At 42.7% G+C, this 19668-nt stretch overlaps 1 protein-coding gene across 1 annotated transcript in view; it reads left to right on the forward strand.

The window, feature by feature from the left end:
• Window positions 1–488: 488 nt before the first annotated feature.
• The window catches only part of SYTL2 (synaptotagmin like 2), a 54195-nt gene continuing 35015 nt past the window's right edge, over window positions 489–19668 (forward strand). Inside the window, exons 1-3 of the mRNA XM_065397664.1 lie at window positions 489–589; window positions 11066–11214; window positions 15606–15741. Of these exons, the coding sequence (XP_065253736.1) occupies window positions 489–589; window positions 11066–11214; window positions 15606–15741 (386 nt within the window). The remainder of the gene's footprint in view (window positions 590–11065; window positions 11215–15605; window positions 15742–19668) is intronic.

Consider the following 19668-nt stretch of genomic DNA (forward strand, 5'->3'; position numbering starts at 1 on the left):
TTTGCAGTGTTTTCCCCCCCTCCTCCCCACATATACTGGAGATCTTGTGATGAGTTATTTAAAAAAAATCTGCTCCCCTGCTTCTTAATGCTAGAGCTTATTCTTTCTTGTCTCTTTTGTAGGTGATGTCTGACTACAGCTGCTCCACATTGGATTAACAGTATATGCCTGGTCAATGAACTGTTATATGAAGCAGAGCTGAGAGACTGGCACCTCCGCAACATGCATGTGATCTGAATAATCAGGAATGCAGCACTCTGTTGTGAGAGCCTCTTGCCCAGAGAAGCGCGTGCCATTTCTCCTACAAGAGAACAAAGTTAAGGGCTTTTTATCCCATTGACTGTAGCCCAGTCCCAACGGTTGGAGTGTTTCGTGAATCCCACAGATCTGGGATTTCTGTCTCTTTTTGCACCTTTCACGTTGACTCCAGGCCAGCCCCCACCAGGACTTCTAGGATTCTAAAGGCTTCTTTTAAATCTGTTAACAAGATGATTGACCTAAGCTTCCTAACGGAGGAGGAACAAGAGGCAATAATGAAGGTGCTCCAACGGGATGCAGAACTCAAGAGAAATGAAGAGGAGAGGGTCAGGTAAGAGACTAAAATGATCCCAGCCCACACAGCATCTTTGGCTAGTGCAGGAGGCAGCTTGCAAGGAGGGATGAGCAGAAGGTTGTATGGGAAGTTGTTTCTTAGGCCTTTTCTACATTGGGGGGATCCTGTGGCTGTAGTTGCACCAGCACAAGCCCCTAGTGTAGACAGGCAGTGTTGCTTTCGGCCACAACTTTCATGGACACAGCTTATCCTGGTTTCAAGCAGGAGTAAGCTGTGCTAGTGCAAACAGAAGCTTTATAGTGGCTTTGGACTGCTACCCAGACAGGTAAGTACGTCTGTGGCTGAAATCCGCAGTGTAGATCAGCCCTTAGCTTCCTTTGCGATAGAAAAGTTGCTCGTGTACTAACTATATTGACTATCCAAGTCAGTTCAGGTGCTATGATAATGGTTCCCAGAAAAATGGGATGGGGAATCAAAAATCTGAAAAATTGGAATGTTTTATAAACACACATTTGCATTTGCAACTCTTTTCTGAGGTGGGATTTGAATTTCGCTCTTGAATTGTTTTTAAGTGCAGCGGGTATCTCCAGGATCCCAGCTTTTTCCTTTAGTTGATGTTCCTCGGATACCCACATTTTATTTAAACACTCCGTAATGACACCAGGGGATGGTGCTCTTCTACCGAGGTCTCTTTCTTGCGAAGCATTCTGAGCGTGTGCATCTCAAATAGGGGATGAGATGGCAGCCTGCTGCCTTGATGTGCAAGCTGCTTCCCTTTCTTCAGGAGAACAGTGCTGCCATACCTGCTGGTCTACTGCAGTGGTCTCCAAACTTTTTTGATCACGCACTCCTATCAGTAACAAATTTTTGAGCACGCACCCCCTGCTGCGCTGGCTCTACCATTTTTGCCAAAGCAAAAAAAAAAAAAAAAGCCGCTAGGACTCCCGCCCGAACTGCCGAAGCAACAAAAACAAAAGCCGCTCAGACTCCCACCTGACGAAGCCACCTCCCCAAAAAAGCGCTCCTCCTCTTGCGTACCCCCTGGGGTGCGCGTATGCCACTTTGGAGACCACTGGTCTACTGCCTCAGTCATCAGTTACTCTGTAGAGCTTTGGGTTGTACATCTGTGTCTGTATGTAGCAAAAACAGTGTAGAGATAGGAAACCAATAATTTTAGTGAAATAAGGATCTGGGATGAGACACTTTTGTAGAAGGGCTGAATTTGAAAGCCATTACAGCATACATTCCTAACATCATAGAATATCAGGGTTGGAAGGGACCTCAGGAGGTCATCTAGTCCAACCCCCTGCTCAAAGCAGGACCAATCACCATCCTAACAAGCTGTTCTTAAAGGTCTAGTTCTTAGAAGTACCTGAAGGGGAAACTTAAACAGTATTAACTACATAATTTTGCCTGCTGCCTCAGAAATGGATGTTGATTTTTCATGTAGTGAATTAGGATGGACATGCTTGTCTGTCTGTGCTTTAGATACATCAACACTCATCAAAGCCTGGGGTGGTTTTGCGTGATGCATGTCTCTGGGGGGAAGGAAAGGGGGGCGGGATTTGGAATGAAAACCAAATCACAAGGGATTGAATGTGTTCAGGGTGGGTTTTGCCCAGGCGCCCAGCCATGGAAGAAGCATCTGGGGAAAGCAGCAATCACTGGAACAGCAAATCCAACACACGGCTATTTCTAGTGGTCTGAATGTACCATATGAGTTTTGATGCATTTGCAGCATTTTGCTTTTGCCCTGTTCAAGATGGTGTGCTTTCATGAGTGTGGCTATATGATAATGTATCTGATAGTATCAGTTGGCCTGTTTCATTGCAGATATGGTTTATATCCACATTAGAAAACAGTTTCTCAGAAGTCAGGCTGAGGAAACTGGAAGCTTATGCCTCGAGTTGTCTACCCAGATCATGAACCATGACAAACTTAAATTCCTCTTTTTGTAAATAACTGCCTGGTCTTGGTCTTCGACTAAGTCTGGCTTCATGGCTGTGTAAACATCACAGATTTAGATGTTCCTGAAGAGTTGAGATGAAGAATGTCATGTAAACATTACACCTTGACAAGGTGCTGAGGGGTGTGTGGGGGTATATAATGGCAGTCTTATACTAATAACTTCTTATACTTCACATGCTGCTAGAGAGAAAATCTTAGCGTTGAAAGAAATACGATAGCGATCTAATCTATCCACGATCTGCATATTACGTGTTCTCGGCATGCTCATTGATTGATAATGTCACAAACACTTCTCAGAGCCGTTAACTCCCTTTAACAGGAAATAGCTGTAAAATTACACTGGATCCTGCCTGCACAGTTGATCTCTGCTAGCAGCACCCACTGTTGCTGGCCTGGAGCTGTGAAGATGCCCAGAGAGAATAGTAAGGTGGTGACTAGCAGGCTGGCCCATGCTTACCCCATCATTCCTTCCCACCTCCCATGTGTTCAGTGCACATGGACTACCTGCCTATATTCCTGCACCTTTGGGTAAGATTATAGAGCGACACCCCCCAGCCATCACAGTGGCACTGCAACACTAGAGCCCCTCCTGCAGCTCTTCCTCTGCTGGCTGGAAACACACTAAAGAGTTGGGAATGGCGTGCGTGCTTCTCCCCCCCCCCCCCCCCGCCCTTTTCTGAAGCAAGATATGTGTGGGGAGGGAAGAGGGCATTGTCTCCCCTTCAAAACCAAAAGGGAAGGTGGAGGTCTTTCCACCTCCCAAAGCTCAGACTCCATGTGGGAGAAAGTTTTCACCCCTCCCACCTTGTCTGTGTGTGCAAGGTGTCCCCCCCTCCTCCCTCCATCGCCCCATTCGGGGCTGGGGCACAGGCACATTCATGCCACCATGGTTGGGAGTGGGGCAGGAGCATGGAGTTGTGAACTCAGTGAGAACTCCTAGCAGAGAACTGTCCAAAGACTCGACACTACTTCTCTAAATATACTATTTATTACTGGAGGGAGGGGAAAAAGGAAGCTAACAAAATTAACCCTCCCCCTATAAGAAACACAATTGGGAGTAAAATTTGAAATCTGTCTCTGCTGTTCCCTGTTCTGGCTAGGGATAGGGAAAGCGGTCTTCACAGGGGCAGTGTAGTTGCCACACAGCGTGAGCTGCCGTGTCTGACAGTAAGGTGGGTTAAGGACAGAGCTCTGGTTTGGCTGCAGTGCGATCCCTAACTGCTCCTTGCTATTTTGTGGTTCAGCATAAATACAGCGTAGGGATCTTTCAGTAGATCGTAACGTACAAAAATACGCTGATGTCCTAAGTTCTAGACTGTGATTTGATGAGGTCATCTGTGGTAGAGTGACTGACCGCTGTCACCATGGTGTCTGGAGCAGCAAAATGTGACTGCTTTCACGTTCGGATACCCTGCATGGCTATGTGCCCGTCCTTCCCAGCAGAAGCCCTTGGAATCGCAGGCGATGTTGTCATGGCTTCTGCTCTCATTTGTTCACTCCTTCTGTAAATGGAGAGGGAGGCTAATGATATGGAAATTCTGATGTGACAGGAGCTCGGTCCGCAACCACCACCCATTGCATAGTGTGCCATGGCCGAGGCCCTTAATATTTACCTTGGTGTGGTGCAATCCTAAGGACTCTTATATCATAAGAACAAAACAAACAAAAAAACCAACTGTAGGCCTGATTCTGTCAAGAACCTCGCAATCTCAGCTCTCCCATAACTTTCAGTGCAAGTTAATCATGCTCAGAACCTAGGATTGGGTCGTTTACCCCAGTCTTCCCATAACTGACTTCTCATTCCATTGGTCCAACAGGTTAGATTCCTCGTACTGAAATCTCAGGGTTGGGGGGAAGAGCGTATGTGGAGTGCTGACTAGCAGGGTGGATTTGATTTAAATCATGATTTAAATCACTAGTCAGGAAGACTCGATTTAATCATGGATTTCTACATAAAAGTGCATTCTTGTTGGTTGTTATAACCTTAATTCATATTCTTCACAACTCAGAGATAGATGTAGGTTTCATTTTTAGAAGGTAAACACTATACATTTTTAAAGTGATTTATTCTGAAAACTTTTCAGATTAGTTTTACAGCTATATCAGAAAATGAATAATTGTTTGGTTATTTCATTTACCAAAGGTAATTGAAGCAGATATTTATGAAGTCACTGGGAGGTGAACTATCTCCAGTTCAACAGGTTAATCCAGGGATCGGCAACCTTTGGCATGCGGCCCGCCAGGGTAAGCCCCCTGGTGGGCCAGGCCGGTTTGTTTACCTTCCGTGTCCGCAGGTTCGGCTGATCGTGGCTCCAGGCCAATGGGGGCTGCGAGAAGCCGTGGCCAGCACATCCCTCGGCCCGCGCCGCTTCCTGCAGCCCCATTGGCCCGGAATGGCGAACTGTGGCCAGTGGGAGTCGCAATCAGCCAAACCTGCGGACACGACAGGTAAACAAACTGGCCCGGCCCGCCAGGGGGCTTACCCTGGTGGGGCCGCGTGCCAAAGGTTGCCGATCCCTGGGTTAATCATTAATATTTGGAGGATTTTCTTGCCGTACTGTATTAGGAGGAGAACATCACCAGACAGACATTTAAATTGTTTTATTTAACTAAAACAATAACGTTATGTATTCTGGATTTTTTTCTTCAACGGCAAACATATAATATTTTAACAAAACAAGCATATGAATTTTTGAATTTAGTTAAACATTCAAGTTTTTTAAAATCAGGTTTGATTTTGTTAAAATTGTTTTTAACTAAAATAATTAAATGACATATTTAAAAAAAGAAAAACAAATTAAATCGACTATGTCAGACAGGTCAACATGAGTAACTTGATATATTGGCTTCTGCAGCTAACTCAGTTGTCTTCACCTTCATTTTCCTGCTTGTTCATAATCTGGAAAAGAAAAACAAGCTTTCCTGCTTTTTCAGGACCCAAACGATTTCTCAATTTGGAATGAATTAGTCCAAAGGAAGAAAATATTCTTTCTACACCGGCAGAAGAAGCTACTGCTGTTAAAAGTGAGATTATCACTTCATCAGTCTCTGAATCCAAGTGCTTAAGTGACTTCCACCAATTCACTGGTGTGACTTTCTTTAAAACCTCATCAGCAACCATATATTTCTTGAATGGTTCACCCTTAGCTCTGAAGTTTATTATAGTTGGCATTATGGAGGGATGATTGCTGAATGTCCATGTCATAGCCAGCTCCCGTTCTTCAGCAGTTAAGGTTTGACCCTGGTACCGAGTATTGAGAATATTTGCAAGAAAATGAGCTGGAGATAGTGCTTGTCCCATTTGTTTTTTTTAATGCTTGTAATTTAACTCTGTCATTGCATATTTCTCTTTTTAAGTTCTCGCTCAGTTCCTTCGAAATTTCAACAGTGTCAGCAATAAAACAGCTATTTACCTGCATTTTGTTCAAGGCTACAGAAATAGGCTTCAGGGTACTCAGCATGTGTTCAACACAGAATACAAAATATACAGTACTCTCTATTTTTATTACAAATATTTGCACAGTAAAAATGATAAAAGAAATAGTATTTTTCAATTCACCTCATACAAGTACCGTAGTGCAATCTCTTTATCGTGAAAGCAGAACTTACAAATGTAGATTTTTTTTTAATTATTTTTTTTTGTTACATAATTGCGCTCAAAAATTCAGAGGACATGCTTCCATGCTGATGACGCTCGTTAAAAAAATGTGTTAATTAAATTTGTGACTGAATTCTTTGGGGGAGAATTGTATGTCTCCTGCTCTGTTTTACCTGCATTCTGCCATCCATATATATATATATATATATATATATATATATATAAAAATATATATAAAATCTTATAGCAGTCTTGGATGATGACCCAGCATGTTGTTCGTTTTAAGAACACTTTCACTGCAGATTTGACAAAACACAAAGAAGGTACCCATGTATTTGGTCAGTTTCTTGAGAAAGGAGTGTGCAAATTAAGTGCCCAATCAAGAAGCAGTTAAGAGTCAATGGATCTTGGAAGGCTCCAATCCACATAAGAAGTCTACATGAGGACGTTCAGGGTAGCAGGTAAGCAATAGCTGCTGCCTGTAAAAACTGAATCATGCATGGACATGTGACTTGCCCATGTGACTCCAAAACTCCATCTTGGAGCTGGACTTTGCATAGGAGAGAGGAGGGGGTCTCCACCCACATGAGAAAGTCTACTTAAACCCATGGGAGACCCCTCCATTTTGTCTTCAGCTGGCTCAAGAGAGAGCCTCTCCATCCCCAAGGATACCTGAAAGAAACTGGAACAAAGGACAGTAACTACAGGGTGTGTGAGTGATTGCTGGACCCAGACTAGAAGGAGACTAGTCTGTAAAAGGAAGCTTACTGGGTGAGGTTTTTATCTGTATTCAGTTTTCTTAGACTTGCGTGTTCTATTTTATTTTGCTTGGTAATTCACTTTAGTCTGTCTGTTATTAATTAGAACCACTTAAATCCTACTTTCTGTATTTAATAAAAATCACTTTTTACTTATTAATTAACTCAGAGTATGTATTAATACCTGGGGGGGGGGGGGGCAAACAGCTGTGCATATCTCTCTATCAGTGTTATAGAGGGTGAACAATTTATGAGTTTACCCTGCATAAGCTTTATACAGGGTAAAACGGATTTATTTGGGGTTTGGACCCCATTGGGAGTTGGGCATCTGAGTGTTAAAGACAGGAACACGTCTTAAGTTGCTTTCAGTTAAGTCTGCAGCTTTGGAGCACGTGGTTTAGACCCTGGGTCTGTGTTGGAGCAGACTGGCATGTCTGGCTCAGCAAGACAGGGTGCTGGAGTCCCAAGCTGGCAGGGAAAGCGGGGGCAGAAGTAGTCTTGGCACATCAGTTGGCAACCTCAAAGGGGTTTCTGTGATCCAACCCATCACACCATGATCCTAGTTGCTTGTACTTGTATTCCCTGATTAGACTAGGAGCCTCTTGTGTTAATCTCACCAACAACCTAAAACTTCCACTGGTTATCTTAGTCCTTGGTTATAGGAGGGGTTATCCTAGTTCTGCATATGATGGCTATATGGACTCAGTTTGGCTGGAAGGCCTGCATTTTGCACACTTGTAGAATGGGGTGGTGGTTTCTTTCTTTCACTGCCTGTTCTGTGAGATCACTCGCTAAAGGATGTGTCACAGGGTTGAGTAAACAGAGTGTGATTAGAACCAGGCTGGTTGAATCTAGTTCAGCCTTGTGTTAACTCGCCCAAATGTCTCTCCACTAGCTCTCCTTGGTATTGGTCCCCATGTTGATGTCCTAGCATGTACATGAGTAACTCACATTAATACTGAGTTACATGCCTGTAGGGAGAAGAAAGCAGATCTCCGGAAGTGCTCACAGTAGCGTGCTTTGTGTTCCATAAAGCCCCATTCATAGAAACAGGGTGACCCTGCTAGGAATCCTATTGTTGGGCAGGCTGCTATACAGAACTTAAAATGCCTCCAATTCATGTGACAGACACACACAAATGCAAATTAAAAAAAAAAAAAGCCCTAGATTAATAAAGTTGGATTCTCGTTCACCCTAACTGACGTAGCTGTGTTCCCTTGTGACTGGTCACACATATGCAAGGGAGTATCACATCGTAGCTGGCAGATAAAGCACAGTGGGTCTGGAACAGACTCATTTGGATGTGAATGTAGTACTTTTATAACGGGCCAGACTGACAGCCCCCGAGGTGGAAATCCAGTGAGCCACAGAGCAGCCATAGCACAGGCAGTGCCAGGGCAAACTTCCCCACGTTGCCCTACTAGCATGAAGCATCAATGTCTGGAAGCTGTGATGAGAACCGATGATTGGGGGTTAAAGCCAGACAAATTCAAATTAGAAATAAGGCCCAAATTTTTAATAGGGAGGGTTATCAACGTTGGAACAAACTATCAAGGAAAGTGGTGGATTCTCCATTTCTTGAAGTCTTCTCACCAAGACTGGATGCCTTTCTGGAAGTTGTGCTTTAGCCAAACACAAGTTATTGGACTCAGTACAGGAGTAAGTGGATGGAATACCTAATGGACCCTTCTGGCTTTAAAGGCTATGCAATCCATGTCACAAGTCTGACCGTGGAGGCAGTGCTGTAGCAACCCATCCTGCAAACCCTGCAGCTTCAGGGGGCCTCAGATCCAGTCTGTAGTTTCAAGGCTATTTCGATTGATGTAGCGCAGACCAAATGTAGTGCAGTTATGGCATACTTGGAATTATATGGTCCTTTGCATGCTCAAAGTGCTACTGCAGATGTGACGTAAACAGAAGAAGAGAAGACACACGGTGGTTGAACTCCTTAGGCACATACACTGTGTTCCCTACAGAGCTGGTATATTCCATAGCCATGACTGGTTGAGAAACGCCCCAACCCAACTCGAAGCAACAGAGATTGTACATGCACTGCTGGGGGTGAGGTTTTGCCTTTCTGCTTTACAGTTGCAGGTACTTGCTACATGTTGTGCTGCTATTTAAAATTAGGTGCACAGTGCGTATGAATGCTCTTTGATTTTAAAGACTAACAAACTTAATAAGGAATTTTATTATGTATGGTTTGGACTGCAATGCTCCGAGTCCCCTGTCAAGATCACTAGATCAGAGAGAGCAAAGGCCTCACAGCCCTTACCCTAGGGGGAGTGTAAAAAGTTGCCTTTCAGTTAAGTATATGTTATATTGCCTTTCAATTTAGTTGAATGTCCTCTTGTTGTTGTATTATGATGATTGGTGGCGGCTTACGGGAATGGCGATATAGCCACAAAACTCTTGAAACTCATGAGAAAAGCCATGTTCACACTGGAAATACGGTGAAGTGGAGAGAACTGAAACTGTGACTGAAAACTTAATCTGTAATTAACCAGACTTCACAATCATTGCTTGAAATTGAGAGACAACACTTGCGAGGTGTATTTGAAATAATTGCGGCCATTGTTCTTTACTTAGCTGAAGGGAACCTAGCGTTTTGTGAATAAATGGAAAAACTTAAGTGTGGAAATGGAAACTTCTTAGGCCAAGTCGAGTTAATGGCTAAATCTGAGCCTGTGATGATGGGAACATGTAAGATGGTTCTTCACTAAAGAAGGAAGACACAACTACTTAAGCCCAGCCAAGGCCGGCTCCAGGGTTTTGGCCGCCACAAGCAGCCAAAAAAAAAAAAAAAAGCCGTGATCGCGATCTGCAGCAGCAATTCGGCGGGAGGTCCTTCGGTCTGAGCGGGAGTGAGGGACCGTCCGCCGAATAGCTGGACGTGCCGCCCCTCTCCGGAGCAGCCGCCCCAAGCACCTGCTTGCCAGGCTGGTGGCTGGAGCCGGCCCTGAGCCCAGCAATACAAAATATTATTTTGAAGTTATCTCAAAAGGTAACAGGTACAATTATTAACAACATAAGATGAAATATTAATCCATTATTTTGGACATCATATCTGATAGCCACGAGGAACAAATGTGTCTCATTTTGAGGTATGTTAAGATCCAAGAGACAGAAGTCAATATTGAAGAGCACTTCCTGTCATTTCTGAATGTGCAGGAGGCTACTGGAAAGGCTCTGTCAGATGAGATTCTTCAGGAGTTATCCAGACATAGTATGACATTTGATAATTGCAGAGAACAGGGCTATGATGATAGAGCTTACAGGAAAGGGCAGCATAAAGGTGTGCAAGCTTGTTTAGTTCAAAAGAACAAAAAGACACTTTTTTTTGTTCCTTGCTGCTGCCTTTCCTTAAATCTAGTGTTGAGTGATGCAACAAATTCCTCAAACTGAACCCCAGCAGGGTCAATGCAGTCCTTAAACTTTCCAAGATCAAGAACCAGAATTTATAGGTTAAAAGTCTTCTGGACAAGGCTTTACCCTCATCTGCTTTATACATACTTAAGAGTTTTCATGACGCTCTTCTCATGAATAGAGAGATGGCCTCAGGGCCCCAGCCAAGACATTTCTTCTCTTTTGCTTCTGACCACTGTGCTAAGTGTCAGTTCACCTGGCTGCTGCCCACTACTAGAGCGATGATGGCACTTCAGTAATGGGTGCAGTGAGAAATGTATATACAATAGTAAAGGTTAGGTGCTTGGCCTTTTCATTTATACAGTGCCCCATCTTTGTATTCTCTGACCAGTTATTTTCCTCTCATTAATCATAACAGGAGTATACAATGGCATTGCAGCCATGGTCATCACGGAATAGGCTAATTCAACTCTTCTGCTTGAGGAAAGACTGAGCAAGGATTTCATGAGTGAACCTATGACTACTGCATTTTTAAAGCAGACTTCTGCCTAATCTAATAGGAGTAGGAAGAGGAATGAAGCAGCAGGAAAACTGACTGTTAGCTTTTTAATACCACTGCTGTATATTCCTCATCTATTCTATAGCCTTCAGTACTGATGAGAGCCAGTGGCCCCTTTTTCCTTCCTTCCTTCCCTCTCCCCTCCAGCCCCAACCACCAAAGGTTTGGTCATTCTTATCTGATCTAGTATTTCCTATCCACAGCTACTGTGGCTGACTTTATTTTATTCACACAAATAAGTGCAATCTTTTCCCCTTTTGCAGGCATTTACCAGAAAAAATTCAGAATGACAATCAGCTAAAGAATATGAGCGGGCAGTGGTTTTATGAAGCAAAGTCAAAGAGGCACAGAGATAAAATACACGGAGCAGATATCATTAGAGCATCGATAAGAAGGAAACCCACAACAAAAGGTAAGTTTATTTCAGGGATCCTGTATAGTGATGTCCTCTTAGTTAGCGCACCTAAGAAGGTGCATCTTTGAAGGTGCTGTACAAAAATAATGCAATCTTCTCCTGAGCGAGAATTGGGGTAGAAGAGGTGTGTTTGTGTTTATTGTGTGAAGTACACTCTTCTTTCAATACATTCTGTTAATACTAACTACAAAGGTAGATGGGAAGGATTGTCTTGTGCTTACAGAATTGGACCCTTTCACCGGGGTTCTGTTCCCAGATCTGCCGATGGCTCCTTGTGTGACCCTGAGCATGTCATAAGGGCTCAGACGACCTCTGATTTGGGATGCCCCAGCTTTTGGGTGCTCAACTTGAGACCCCTGAAGTCTGGTGCTTTTTATTTGTGGTCGGTGATCAGAGATGAGCAATCAGGTACTGAATTCCATTTGAAGCATCTATTCATGGGGTAACATCCCGGTGGCAAAAGGAAGTACTGTGTTGTTAATTAAGGTGTTAGTAAAGTGGCTATGTTCATCTGATCATGCAATGCAAGTCCCAAAAATTTTATTCGTTACTAGTGTATGCATAAGGGTCTATATCTTTTCTCATGTAATTTTTATTATGAAAACGGCTCTGAGCATTGGAAGATTGTTATTTCTGTAATGAATAGAGTTTAGTACATCTTTCTGTTTTTGAGAGAACCTGTAAAAATAAGGTACTGTTGTTGTCAGTGTTTGATGGAACTTGTGACCCTTATTCTTAGCGTGGATTCTATTTATGATTAGTCTGTGTGCTTAAGTAAAGTAATTTGCTTTGCTAGAAAATTTACCCATGTCAGTTCCATGGATAAACTTCAAAGTAGCAAATTGTAAGGCTTGTATAACTAAAACTCATCCCTGTTTCTGAACTGCCTGTGAATGTTTGTGAATTATCCTGCCTTAATTCTTATTAAACTGATTCGCCTATCCTTAGTGCAAGTGTAGAATCAAATATGGAGATCATGTTTGGTTAGTGGTAGCCTGATCACTTTGAAAAGTACTCTTGTCTGTCTATGTGAACAAAAGAAGGCCTAAAACAAAGAGAAATACGGGGACCAGAAATGGGCAAGAAGAAACCTCTTTTCGTTCTTCCTAATTTAGAACTGATGAACTGATAGTCCAGAACATTTCAGATTGTGTGTTTAAGCTCTAGGTAAAGAGTTTCTCTGTCTAACAGAGTTATGTGTCGGCCACCATGCAACTTGAAGGAACAATCATTTATTCTCAAGCATGCAATTACTTGAACAGGCAAGGACATTCAAAACTGGCTTAAATCTGACTTGTAAACTACACGGAATTGTTTAGCTCCAATGACTCATAAGGTGATTAAACAATTTCCCCTCACAGCAATGCTCTGTGAAAATGTACACCTGAATGTGGCACTTCTATTTCTGCACACTGAGAATTAATCTTATTTTCAGGAGTACTGCGGAAGTATAGAAGGCAACAGAAGGCCATACAAAATTTTTTCGAAAACTTCATGGAATGTTTTGTGACTTCAGCAAAGTAGGATTTCTCCTCCCCTCAAAAGAGGGGAAAAAAAAAAAAAAAAAAAAAAGCCCAAACAAAACCAAACTCAAATGTATGATCACCATTCAAGTTTTCACATACTAGTTTATATTTCTTCTATTGCAGTGGTTCTCTGTAGTTTCCATCCAGGGACAATCTCCTCCCCCACCCCTCACAAACACACCAATTAGCTGGGGTTCCAGAACCCCCTCCAATTTTGCAATATAGATTCATAGATTCTAGGACTGGAAGGGACCTCGAGAGGTCATCGAGTCCAGTCCCCTGCCCTCATGGCAGGACCAAATACTGTCTAGACCATCCCTGATAGACATTTATTTAACCTACTCTTAAATATCTCCAGAGATGGAGATTCCACAACCTCCCTAGGCAATTTATTCCAGTGTTTAACCACCCTGAATGTCCAACCTAAACCTCCCTTGCTGCAGTTTAAGCCCATTGCTGCTTGTTCTATCCTTAGAGGCTAAGGTGAACACGTTTTCTCCCTCCTCCTTATGACACCCTTTTAGATACCTGAAAACTGCTATCGTGTCCCCTCTCAGTCTTCTCTTTTCCAAACTAAACAAACCCAATTCTTTCAGCCTTCCTTCATAGGTCATGTTCTCAAGACCTTTAATCATTCTTGTTGCTCTTCTCTGGGACTCTCTCCAATTTCTCCACATCTTTCTTGAAATGCAGTGCCCAGAACTGGACACAATACTCCAGTTGAGGCCTAACCAGAGCAGAGTAGAGCGGAAGAATGACTTCTCATGTCTTGCTCACAACACATCTGTTAATGCATCCCAGAATCATGTTTGCTTTTTTTGCAACAGTATTATACTGTTGACTCATATTTAGCTTGTGGTCCACTATAACCCCTAGATCCCTTTCTGCCGTACTCCTTCCTAGACAGTCTCTTCCCATTCTGTATGTGTGAAACTGATTTTTCCTTCCTAAGTGGAGCACTTTGCATTTGTCTTTGTTAAACTTCATCCTGTTGACCTCAGACCATTTCTCCAATTTGTCCAGATCATTTTGAATTATGACCCTATCCTCCAAAGCAGTTGCAATCCCTCCCAGTTTGGTATCATCTGCAAACTTAATATGCGTACTTTCTATGCCAATATCTAAGTCGTTAATGAAGATATTGAACAGAGCCGGTCCCAAAACAGACCCCTGCGGAACCCACCTTATAGTAGCCCCATCTAAATTGTATTTGCCTAGTTTATCGATAAGAATATCGTGTGAGACCGTATCAAATGCCTTACTAAAGTCTAGGTATATCACATCCACCGCTTCTCCCTTATCCACAAGACTCGTTATTCTATCAAAGAAAGCTATCAGATTGGTTTGACACGATTTGTTCTTTACAAATCCATGCTGGCTATTCCCTATCACCATACCACCTTCCAAGTGTTTGCAGATGATTTCCTTAATTACTTGCTCCATTATCTTCCCTGGCACAGAAGTTAAACTAACTGGTCTGTAGTTTCCTGGGTTGTTTTTATTTACCTTTTTATAGATGGGCACTATATTTGCCCTTTTCCAGTCTTCTGGAATCTCTCCCATCTCCCATGATTTTCCAAAGATAATAGCTAGAGGCTCAGATACCTCCTCTATTAGCTCCTTGAGTATTCTAGGATGCATTTCATCAGGCCCTGGTGACTTGCAGGCATCTAACTCTTCTAAGTGATTTTTAACTTGTTCTTTTTTTATTTTATCTGCTAAACCTACCCCTTTCCCATTAGCATTCACTGTGTTAGGCATTCCTTCAGACTTCTCGGTGAAGACCGAAACAAAGAAGTCATTAAGCATCTCTGCCATTTCCAAGTTTCCTGTTACTGTTTCTCCCTCTTCACTGAGCAGTGGGCCTACCCTGTCTTTGGTCTTCCTCTTGCTTCTAATGTATTAATAAAAAGTCTTCTTGTTTCCCTTTATTCCTGTAGCTAGTTTGAGCTCATTTTGTGCCTTTGCCTTGCTAATCTTGCCCCTGCATTCCTGTGTTGTTTGCCTATATTCATCCTTTGTAATCTGTCCTAGTTTACATTTTTTATATGATTCCTTTTTATTTTTTAGATCATGCAAGATCTCATGGTTAAGCCAAGGTGGTCTTTTGCCACATTTTCTATCTTTCCTAACCAGCGGAATAGCTTGCTTTTGGGCCCTTAATAGTGTCCCTTTGAAAAACTGCCAACTCTCCTCAGTTGTTTTTCCCCTCAGTCTTGATTCCCATGGGACCTTACCTATCAGCTCTCTGAGCTTACCAAAATCCGCCTTCCTGAAATCCATTGTCTCTATTTTGCTGTTCTCCCTTCTACCCTTCCTTAGAATTGCAAACTCTATGATTTCATGATCACTTTCACCCAAGCTGCCTTCTACTTCCAAATTCTCAACGAGTTCCTCCCTATTTGTTAAAATCAAGGAAGGGGGCAAACTGGTCCTGCCACCTTGATACATGTTCATTGAGAACCCATGTTTTACAGAACTCTCCTTTTCATTTGACCACCAAATATTGTGGAGTTAAGATTCCTCATTGTACTGACACTACATTCAATGGGCATTTAGCTGCTGTAAGAAATACAAGAACACCACTGCTAGTTCATTGGTTGCAGGATATTTTACAAATTAGAATTGCTTTAACATTTAGGACTCTTGGTGCAGTGGAATGTTGCAATTGGGGATGTTAAAATGAGAACCCCACACACTTATTTACTCTAGATGTCTCCATGTACCCTGACCTGTAATTGTAGCACACTATGTTTGTGAAATAAGTTTGAAACCTATTGGAACTGCTTGCCTGTATTTACCTGCAGTGGAAACCTGCATGAACATAATGGGAGATAACGTTGGTCTTGTTTCCTATTTTAGCTGAGCGGAGTCAGAACAAATCAGACAAAACAAAGAACAGTTGGGTGAACAATGTCAATAAGGAAGTTTCTGTCCCAGCAGAGCTATCTGGTATCAGGGAAGAGACAGAAGAAGGGGAAGTGAAATCCAATCAAAGGTAAGAAGATGTTCTCTGAGATGGAGTCAGTAATTTGACTTTTTGTGTATTACTTAGGGCTGAGTATAGTTTGTGACTTGTGTGTTTCCTTTTTCAGCATTTCACGTAAATATTTCTGCCATTTAATGCAAGGGGACTTTCAAGCCCTGAAAACATAACATTGTCATCAAATTGCAATGGTCTGCCAGCACTTACTCAGACTGGCCTGGAAATTCACATCTGCAGTAGCTTGACATGTCATGGCTTTGTGCATTCAGATGTTCCCGGAAGCACCAGGACAGCCATATTTGGAAACTTTGACTCTGAGGAGACAGGCCAGGGGTTTATAAAACACAGCCTCACACATGTTCATGTAAACACACACCATAGGACAGGTGGAGACTGAAAGCTGCCTTGGATGTATGCAGTCTGGCTTGATTTCCAGAAATGACTCCAGGATCTTCCATTCTCCAGTTAGGATAATGGGCCAAACTGAGGTGCTAAGGTCCTGGCAGCCACAAATAGCAGGGTAGCAGCCACTGGATTTTTCCATTGAGTGTAACAGATAGGAGGAGGTGGCTTAATTGAGAGCAGTTTCCTGTTACTTTGGTGCTGCTAGCATGACTGTGAGCAGACTTGGAACTAGACCAAGAGTTTAGGATACTCATTGGGGAAGCAATCTGATGCTACCCCCCTGAGACTTCTGGACAAATGGTGAAGCAATTCCCAGGATAGATTTGCTTTCACTGAGAACATCCTGTTCAAGACATTCAAAAAATTAGACACAGTTAGGTTGAGAATCCCAGATAATTTCAGCTGTCATGGTAAAGCCTGGAGAGAGGTGGGCTCGGAGGTGCCCAGGACCTGACCTATTGAGGACTTTATAGGTTTTGGGGCGTGTCTGATTTTTATTTATTTATTTATTTATTTATTTATTTATATATAAGCGTCTCCACCTATTCCATTTATAGCTGGAAATGAATCGGAACGATCATTAGAGTGAAAGTGAAATATACTCTTTGTGAGACACCCACAGAGTGCAGTAATCCAGTTCAGAGGTGACAGGAGCATGGAAAGCTGTAGAGCAGAGGTCCCCAAATGGTGGGGCGCAGAGGAACGTTCGGAGGTGTGTGTGACTGGGCCCTGGCCAGCCCCTGTGGAGGGGCGGAGAGGGAGTACCACCCAGCTCCACTCCTGTCCCTGCCCCCAGCTGTGGCCTCAGCACCCTTACCCCGTCCGTGGCCCAGCTCCGGGGCGGAAGCATAGATGGGGGGGGGGAGTTTGGGGACTACTGCTTTAGAGGTCTCCATTTGAAAAGAAAGGTGGCAATCTTGAAGCTAAGCACAAATAGAAAAAATTGCTCTTGCCTGCCACTTGTACATTGATCCTCCAGAAACAGCTGAGGAACCAACAAAACCTCTAGACTGGGAACCAAAGTAACCAAAGGTGAGCATAGTCTGTCAATTGAAAGGGCAGCTATTACCTCCAGCATGGCTCAGTGGGTAGGATGCTGGACTTGAGACTCAGGAGACCCTTGTTCTATTCCTGGTTATACCATTGACCAGTTGTCACAATGAGCAAGCAATTTTATCTGTGTCTGTTTCCCCTTCAAGCTCAATGTTACCTTAATCTACTCTGGGTTGATCTTCGAACAGTTAGTTTTAATCCTAGAGATTGGGCCAACTGAGAGATTGTATTGACTGGGTCCAATGGAAAAATATGTAAAGCTGAGTATCTGTCTGATGATGACACTGCAGCCCAAACCATCTGTATCTGCTAGCAGCCTCAGCTACACATTAAACAAGAGAGATTACAGAATAGAATTCTGAAAAGAACAGTTGTTCAAGTTCAGCTCCATCTCCCACTTTCATGGCCTGCAGATATGGTGTCAGCCCAAGTGGTCAGTGGCATCAAAGGTTGCTGATGGGTCTAACAAATTCAGCACAGATACCTGATCTTTGCCTGTCTCCAAAAGGAGATCGTTGTCCAGTGAAACCAGAACAGTCTGTGTCGTACCCAGACCTAAAACCAGACTGAAAAGGGTCAAATAAATTTGAGGAATGATAATGCCAGAGCTGCTTTGCAACAGCAATTCTCCTCCAATAATTTAAGTTTAACATTGGTGATAACTAAGAGACGTATTGAAGGCTGCTGCTAAAATTGACATTGTTAGCTACTGTAATTAGTTTTCTTCAGTTGGTTCATAGCATTAAAAGATGAATAACAAATTATTCATCACTTATGGAGAGTACTGGATAGCTGTTGCTTTTCCTTTTCATGTTGTTTAATCATAAAAGCTTATTCCACAACTTCTCAAATGCTAACCTGTGTAGCCCACTTCTGTTAATTGTACAGTGATCATGGAAAGCAAAACTATATTCTGAAACCAACAAAAGCCTTGTGCAGAACTACTTGTACCATCACAATGTGAATCACTTATTGGTCAGGTACCTGCTCTGGGACTGATTGAAAGGACAGACTTTTGGCAAGAAACTGCCAGGAGACACTCTAACAATATTTGGTGATATGTCAAACTTAAGTAGCTTTTTTTTTTTTTTCTTTTTTAAGCAAGTAAGCTGCTATCTCAACATTTTTTTAAAAGCTATAGGTTTTTCCCTAAATGCTCATTGCAACAAACTATGGTATTTAGTTTTCTTTTGTCTTTCTGTATGGATGTAAAGGGCTAGTTCTGAAAGCAGCTGTAACTGGTTCACATATTGTAGAGTTGTTTTTCTGCAGGGGTAGGGGGAGATCTTAATGACCTTTTTATTTCAGGTCATAGTTCCAAACTAGTGTGAAGCTGAATAAATTTTACAACCCATATCGGTTTCCCGTTTACTGCTCCAGCCATGTCAGAAAATGTCAGAGTTTTAGACACTTTCAGAGTAATGGAACTTGCCCTTGCCCTGTGTCCTTCAGTGGGGAACATAGGCCTGTAATTCCTATTTACACTGCAGTTCCACTGGCTAGAGAGAGCCATCCAATTCACACAGCAGTTGAACTAGTTATAATACTCAGCACTTGAATAGCACCTTCCATTTTTCAATTGTTGTGTATTACAGCTGATTTCAGAGACTGGACTAGAATTCAAGGTTTTCTAGCTCCCACATCATGATGCCACTTCTAAAGCAAACTTATACAGTACAGAATGGCTAATGGAAGTATTTGGAGACAGAACCCAGAGAATGAATTGCAATAGATAGGCCAAAGCCCAGTATTTAATTACACATTTATGTAACATACATGCAAACACCAACTCCTGCCCTCCAAAATATGCGGCTAAAGCAAGGGAAAGTAGCAGTGCTAGGACTGCACTACATCACTTAAACTATCACCCAAGGTTTTTATTTTTTCTATATATGAGGTGAGCACACAACATTGATTTGGGGGAAATGCAGGGAGAGACCAACCCTTTAAAGACAGCCTTTTTTTCTATCCCATGTAGGGTGGACTTCTTCTGAAGTACTGTTCTGACCTGGCTGTGTGCCCACTCCTAATGGCAAGAGTTGATCAATAGCAGCTGGGAAAAGCTGATTCCAGGACCTGCTGGATTAGCAGCCTAGCCAAGGTGCCAGGAGGGGCAAACCTGTATACTGGAAGCATTTGGTTCAGTCTTCAAAGACAATAGATCCTTGAAGACGTTTTCTTTTTATGTATTTCAGAATGGAAGGAAGGGGCAACTGACTGTTCACATCAGAAATGTGAACCTAGTGTAATTTTGGAGTCTCTTTGCAGGATAATAGGGTAAATGTTTCAAAAACACCAGAGCCATTTTCAAAAGTAGCTTAGGCATTTAGCTAAAGTGTGACTGATAGCCAATGGGACTTAGGCTCCTCAGTTGCTAGGGTGCTTTTGAAAATGCTGCTACTCTTTAATGATAGCAATCACAATTTTTTGCGTGGAGAATGGTGCAGGCTACAGGCCTGGTCTTCAGTCTTTACATAGGCA

Source organism: Emys orbicularis, chromosome 1 (genome assembly GCF_028017835.1).
Source record: "Emys orbicularis isolate rEmyOrb1 chromosome 1, rEmyOrb1.hap1, whole genome shotgun sequence".
In the NCBI taxonomy this organism is placed as follows: domain Eukaryota; kingdom Metazoa; phylum Chordata; order Testudines; family Emydidae; genus Emys; species Emys orbicularis.